This window comes from Gobio gobio (assembly GCF_949357685.1).
Source record: "Gobio gobio genome assembly, chromosome: 3".
Lineage (NCBI taxonomy): Eukaryota > Metazoa > Chordata > Actinopteri > Cypriniformes > Gobionidae > Gobio > Gobio gobio.
In genome coordinates this window covers 53,164,361-53,171,797 of record NC_137099.1, presented here as the reverse complement: position 1 = coordinate 53,171,797, position 7,437 = coordinate 53,164,361, and the positions used below count along the sequence as shown (strand labels likewise).

Genomic DNA, 7,437 nt, shown 5'->3' with positions numbered 1-7,437 from the left:
GCTGCCACCAAAGCCACAAACCATTTGAAGCCATATGTTACAGTGATTTCACCATGGTAAAAGGACTTTTAGGCCCTTCGAGATCTACACATGGCCATGAGTGGCTTATTTCTTTATAACAAAATTAATAAAAAAAACTGATTGGAGCCACTTCTGAAGTTATACACATATTCATGACGGGTAGACCGCACATCATTTGAATTATATGTTATTAATATAAAGTCTATATATATCTACAATTGTCACCTAGAGTTGTGTTTATGAACTTTAATTGGTGGAATGGATATTTAGGTTTATCGTGGTTAAACTATAATTCATTGTCTCTCATGGACTATAGCTTTAAAATGTAATAATTATAACCTTTATTGTGGACCTTAGTCATCCATGATAGAGTTTGAAGCATATTTTCTTTACTGGGCAAGTGTCTTTTTTGTCGGTTTTAAAATATTAATTATTGAGAGAATTTTAGCAAAGCAATTTAACAAAAAATAAATAATGTAATATATATATATATATATATATATAAATTATTCAGTAATATATTATTAAATAATCATAATTATTACAAAATATATTATTACCAAATAATGATTGTTATAATTGTTTATATATATATATTTGTTTATATATATATATATATATATATATATATATATATATATATATATATATATATATATATATATATATATTTATATTCATATTATATGTTAGAAGCGATTAATCGTGATTAATCAATTTGACAGTACACCCACAGAATATATTATTACCAAATAACGATTGTTATAATTGTTTATATATATATTTATGTGCTGTCAAACCAATTAATCACGATTAATTGCATCTAACAAAAGTTTAAGTATATATATATATATATATATATATATATATATTTATACAGTGTAAACAGTATGTATATATATATATATATATATATATATATATATATACATACTGTTTACACTAATATATATATATATATATATATATATACATACTGTTTACACTGTATAAATATATATATATATATATATATATATATATACACGTACACACACATCTACACACATTTAATATATTTACAAACTTTTATGTTAGAAGCGATTAATCGGGATTAATCAATTTGACAGCACACCCACAGAATATATTATTACCAAATAACGATTGTTATAATCGTATATCACACGTAAATCACACACACACATAAGAAAACCACAATTTCTGTCATTTTGAACTTGACACTTTTGCCACAAGTTTAAGTCAAAAAGGGAATGAAAAAACAATTCAGCTCAATTTTAAGTTTATATTTATTAAATGAACATGAATGCAAAATAGTTTTTAACATCTCACATGAGCTGTGAGTCGCCTTTTCCTCTGGAAAGAAAATCATATATAAAATTATTATTATTGCCTTCATTGTTTCAAACCCCACGTGTCTCATTCGTTCAGTGCGTCATGCCGGGAGTGCGTCAGATTTGGCCCTCGCTTCTACTCTGTCCGTTGAGGGTGACGAAGAACCCGTCTCGATTTTAAAATGCACAAGAAACTTTGGTAACCCTTGTTCCTACGGCTGGAAGAGGTTGGCACAAAAGTCACTACTTCTTCCCAGTGGTGTCCGATGTTAAGGAAGGGAAAACAAACAAGTAAATGTCAGGAAACAACATCAGAAGTCCTTACAAAACCTGAAAACGCCAGGCGGCCTGGTCTTTGTAGTCCAAGCAGTCTGCAGAACTGAAGTTCAGTTTCCATGATGACGCCACGGCAGCCTGCTCTTTGTAATCTTTGTAATCCAGACAGTCTGAGGAGCTGAAAGGCAGCCCAGTGCCGCCGTACCCCTGGTGAGGGTGGTGCGGGTGCCCGCCGCTCTGCCCGATGTGGTGATGCGGGGCGGTGCTCAGCTGTGTGTGATGGGTGTGCGGGTGATGGTGGGCGTGACCCGGCATGGGCGCCAAGTAGGATCCGCAGTCCATGCCTCCGAAATAAGAGGCGGCGTTCGAGGTCGGGTAGCCCTGGGCGTAGCTGGGAGCCTGGTTGTAGGGCATGGGATACGACGGCACCCCTGTGGAGCCCCCGGCGCCCGAGATGGCCCTCTGCATGCAGGACGCGCTGGCCGGGGGGGAGATGTCTGGTAGCGAGGGGGGAGCAGGGAGCGGCGAGACCGGAGCGGGACTCCAGATGGACGAGACAGGTGTTGTTCCTGAGGACGAGCTGCCGATCAGACTCACTCCGCTAAGACCGGAGGGGTTGGAGCCCGAGGACGAAGACGAGGACGATGAGGAGACGGCGGGAGGAGTGAAGTGGCCGCTGCTCTCTGACCCCGGGCTCTCGCGGGACGGAGAGGGTTTCTTTTTCGCCGGACGGATCTTTGAATTGCTGCTGCTCTGCTGCTGCTGCCGACACTTTGCCCTTCTGTTCTTAAACCAAACCTGTCAACAAACACGTCACGGGATAATGATTATTATGCTCATGGGTGGATTAGAAATCTGCAAATATTGTCAATGACCTTAAATGTTACGAACACTTTCGGATTAGATCAAAATGTGAACTGACATGAGGTAATGATACTAACTTTGCAACATCGACACTTTTTGAGTTGAATTGAATCCACACTGAACTGACTTGAGCTGAATAATAATTCTGCTTTATGGCTGAATTAAACGTGTTTATTAATGATGAACTTTGCAACATTGACACTATTATTGAACTTAATTGGAAGCACATTGAACTAAACAGAGCTGAGTAATAACACTTTCAGATGAGAACAAAACTTGAACAGAATTGAGCTGGATAATGACGCTAATTTTGCAACATTGACACTATTATTAAACTTAACTGAATCAATATTGAACTGAATTAAAGGGATAGTTCACCCAAAAATGAAAATTAGCCCATGATTTACTCACCCTCAAGTCATCTGTATATGACATTCTTCTTTCAGACGAATAAAATCAGAGTTAGATTAAAAAAGTCCTGGCTAATCCAAGCTGTATAATAGCAGTAATTGTTGCTCTGTTTTTGAAGTCCATAAAAGTGCATCTATCCATCATATAACTGCTCCACACAGCTCTGGGGGGTTCATAAAGGCCTTCTGAAGCGAATCGATGCGTTTGTGTAAGAAAAATATCCGTATTCCGTATTCAATTTATGGAAAAAGTGTTGAAAGTGCCTCTGCAGTTCAAAATGCTCACGCTACTATTTTGAACGGCGAGGGGCATTTTCAACACTTTTTCCACGGAAGGCGATCGGCTGGAACTTTACTTTATAAAGTTTTAAATATGGATATTTTTCTTACACAAACATGCCACTTCGCTTCAGAAGGCCTTTATTATCCCCCCGGAGCCGTGTGGAGCAGTTATATGATGGATAGATGCACTTTTATGGACTTCAAAAACAGAGCAACAATCCCTGCCATTATAAAGCTTGGAAGAGCCAGGACTTTTTTAATATAATTCCGATTTTATTCGTCTGAAAGAAGAAAGTCATATACACCTAGGATGACTTGAGGGTGAGTAAATCATGGGCTAATTTTCATTTTTGGGTGAACTATCCCTTTAAGTAGAATAACGCATTTTTTACAGATGAATTGAACTCGTTTTATAATTGCTGAACTGCAACATTGACACTGTTATTTAACTTAATTGAATCAACATTGAACCGAATTAAGTTGAATAACGGCACTATTGCCTTCTGTAGAGCTGCTTTATAGCTTAATTGAATTTGTTTCATTATTGATGAACTTTGCAGCACTACAACACTGTTACTGAACTCAACACTGAACTAAACTGAGCTAAAAAAAGGACACTACTGAACGAGAGCCAAATTGAGCAAATGACACTCACTTTGCAACATCCACACAGTTACTGAACTCATTTTTAATGGATGGACGTTGCCTCACTGACACCGAACTGAAATAAGCCGAGCTGAACAACTGTAGAGCTGCTTTATAGATGAATTTAACTTGTTTTATAATTGATGAACTTTGCTACACTGACGCAGATATTGAATAACTTAAGTTAAAATAAGTTAATATCATAACTGATGAATTTTAACACTTTTTTTCCCCCCTCTGTTCATTAATGTGAAGCTACTTTGAAACAATCTGCATAAAACACTACACTCTAAAAAATGCTGGGTTAAAAATAACCCAAGTTGGGTTGAAAATGGACTAACCCAGCAATTGGGTTGTTTTAAGCAAACATTTAACCCAACCGCTGGGTTAAAACAACCCAACTGCTGGGTTAGTCCATTTTCAACCCAACTTGGGTTATTTTTAACCCAGGATTTTTTAGAGTGTATATAAATAAATGCGACTTGACTCGAAATCTATAAGCATATGGAAATTGCCACCCACCTGCACTCTTGACTCGGGCAGATTGATTTTCAGGGCCACCTCCTCGCGCATGAAAATGTCTGGGTAGCGTGTCTTCGCGAACAGGTTCTCCAGTATGTCCAGCTGAGTGCGAGTGAACGTGGTTCTCTCTCTTCTCTGTTTACGAGGATTCGCTGCAACAGGGAAGACGTTCAGAGTTAGTAAATCGAGTTTCTCCTTCCTGAGTTTGAACTGCAAGCCGTGCATTGCTTAGAAGTACTGAGATAAGTTATTATATGTCGCTTATTTGAATAAAGATTCTCGTTAAATGTTTATCTTCCAGGGATGCTTACCCGGATATCCCACAGAGGGATGGAGGAGGTCCATGGTCGCCCCGCTGAGCCCCAGCCCGTTCATGGCATAGGGGGCCTGTTTGAGGTATGACATCATTGTTGAGCTCCAGAGAGACACCTGCAGCAAGAATAAATTATGAATTAAAAAAACAGGAATTGCAGCATTTTTTTTCAGTAGCCTACCCAATCACACATAAATACGCCGCATTTGGATTACATACACAGCCCTATTGTAAAAAACGCATGTCACGAGAGTGATCATCAGTGTGTATATGACTAATGTCTTGCCTTTAATGATCTCTTTTTTCACACTCGACTAATCAAGGGCTTCACACACACTAATTGGCCATTTTCATGTCATGCCCTGTTAAGCGCTCCTGATGGACGCGACGCGCGAGGCGTTTGATCTTTCCTTTTGTTGGCGGTACAATTATGAATTTACTTAATGCTCGTTTTAATCGAACACATGTAAATCATTTGCATTCATGATAATTTAATAATTTAGTCATACCGAACGACTGAACTCACTATAGGCTATTGTTCTATATTTAAACATTAAAACACAACTGTGTGTGTATATATATATATATATATATATATATATATATATATATATATATATATATATATATATATATATGCCTATATATATACATACATACATACATACAGTGCTTTTAAAATATTTCAATATAGTCTATATAGAACGAACAAACAAATAAGTAAATATTAACTTTATTTTTTAAACGAATTTTACTACTTAGAGAGTATCATCTGATCGTCTGCATGGCGAAAAGCGGCAGGTCTGGAGCCTTGTAGCGCTGTTTTGATGCAGAAGGCCGCTCGATCGGGATCAACTCGAGACTTATGCGCATTTGGAATTATTTGGGAGGACCAAACTGTGTTTCGCTGCAATTGTTATGAGGCAATAGTACAAATGTATTAAGACAAAAGTTCTGTAAATGACATGTTGCGCTTTTTCTCCGTATCTCATGCCTATGAATGGCCCCATTAATCCCACGCTGAGGACAGATAACATGGGCCTAAAGACTCCACAATCGAGCTTTAACTATATGTAAATGACCACTGAGTGTGCAAATTATTCTCCATAGCCATTTAGATTAGACCCAGAGGGGACTCCATTTGCAGAAGAAACCTTATCAACTAAATAAACGACACAAACTCACAAACGTGCACACTCTGCAAAGTTTTGACTGCAATTGCGCAATTATGTTCTGAAAGAAACTAACAATTCTAGGGAAATATCTAATAGGCTACATAGGAAACGCAAATTATTTATTTGCATTCGGCCTTACTGTTTTCTAAAACAGCATACACATTTAATTACAATGCATTTCTAAACGCAACTTAACGAACGCACTAAAACTGAAAAATGGCTAAAATTTTAGGTTAAAGCAAAATGGTGCCAACTTTACAATCTGTGAAGTTTATTGCACATTTAAATCACCATAAAATCTGGAATTGGAAAAATATAGTGTTATAGGCTATGGAATAATACAATAACAATATAATCATCTGCACTTTTACATTAGCCTACTTCAAATGTATTTTAAACATTTATACTGTACCTTTTAATCTTGGTCTTCTGTGCTCTTTTCTTTGAGATCCACTGAAAATCCACAAAACCAAGAAACACTTCTTTTTTTTCTCTCTTTTTGTTTTGTTTTGGAAGAGAAGTCTGAACTCCAGCTGGAATTGCAAGAAAACAATTTAGCCACAAACTTCAAAAATTCCCAATATGATCTCAAAGTCCGATGATGTGGCTCGTTGTATGCACGCGTAATATTAGGGTGATAGCCAATGCTGACGAATTGAGATTGATCACCTTCTTGACGGCCTGTCCGTCTATGAGCAAAAGACACCTGCGGACCCGCCCACCCCAGCCAATCAGAGGTCTCGCTTGTCCTTACAGACGACTGCTCTAGCCAATCAGAACGAAGAAGTGCTCATTAACTCCTCCTTTCGACGTGACGACATATTAACCTGCCGTGTGAATGAGCGAGTCGCGAGGAGAGTAAACAGTTTGAATACACTTTTAATTCGAGCCTTTAGTGAGCGTAACACCGCGGGGAAGGAAATATGAACGATAAGAACTCAATTCTTCAATCCATTTACCGTTTGGTCGATGAAAATGCGGCGTTTTTAGTGAGCAAATCTTTTCTGGGCACCAATTATCAACATGCATAGGCCTACACACATTTTCATCCTCACATAATGCATAAAGCTATGCATTAAATAAAAGTTAGCTTGGGTATAAACCCAAAATAATTATTATAAGCAAATTAAGCATGTTTTAATTGCGTATACTTTTAAATGAGATGGTGATCAACTTTGAAGTTGTAGTGTTTTACACATGCGCCTTCTTTCCTGGCGGGCCAATTTTAGCACTTTTTAATATGTATTTACAAAAACAACAAAAAAATGAGTGAATTCAGTTTCAGAAATAATAGTAGGCTATTTTGAGTGTGTGTGTGTGTGTGTGTGTGAGGCTTAGACCTAATAGTTAGCTATATGGTGTAACCGCGCAAAGAAAAAGAGGCATTAAATGCTACAAAAAATGTATCTTGATATAAGTAGTTTTATGGGCTTGTTATCATTTATTAAGAAACATAAACAGTGAAACGATTCTTTAAAAATATATTTGAAAATGTATTTGTCTGCCAAATCAAAGTTAGTGTGGCGTAACCAACATGTCGTTTTTTTTGTTTTGTAAAAAAAAAAAAAAAAGAAGAAGAAAAAAGTAGCTTTAAGTAA

The 7,437-nt window shown here is 37.2% G+C and overlaps 1 protein-coding gene across 1 annotated transcript; it reads right to left on the bottom strand.

The window, feature by feature from the left end:
• Positions 1–1,081: 1,081 nt before the first annotated feature.
• On the bottom strand, positions 1,082–6,506 carry otx2a (orthodenticle homeobox 2a). Its single transcript, XM_079811740.1, has 4 exons — positions 6,252–6,506; positions 4,663–4,780; positions 4,352–4,503; positions 1,082–2,426 (listed from the first exon to the last, which is right to left on the bottom strand). The coding sequence occupies exons 2-4, from the start codon at positions 4,757–4,759 to the stop codon at positions 1,674–1,676; spliced, it is 1,002 nt and encodes a 333-aa protein (XP_079667866.1). The 5' UTR covers positions 4,760–4,780; positions 6,252–6,506; the 3' UTR covers positions 1,082–1,673.
• Positions 6,507–7,437: the final 931 nt, after the last annotated feature.

Coding starts and splice junctions, on each gene's coding strand:
- otx2a (XM_079811740.1), bottom strand. CDS start 4,759: ATGATGTCATACCTCAAACAGGCCCCCTATGCCATGAACGGGCTGGGG. Junction 4,504..4,662: donor TCCCTCTGTGGGATATCCGG/GTAAGCATCCCT, acceptor TCCCTGTTGCAG/CGAATCCTCGTAAACAGAGA. Junction 2,427..4,351: donor TGCCCGAGTCAAGAGTGCAG/GTGGGTGGCAAT, acceptor GTTTGTTGACAG/GTTTGGTTTAAGAACAGAAG.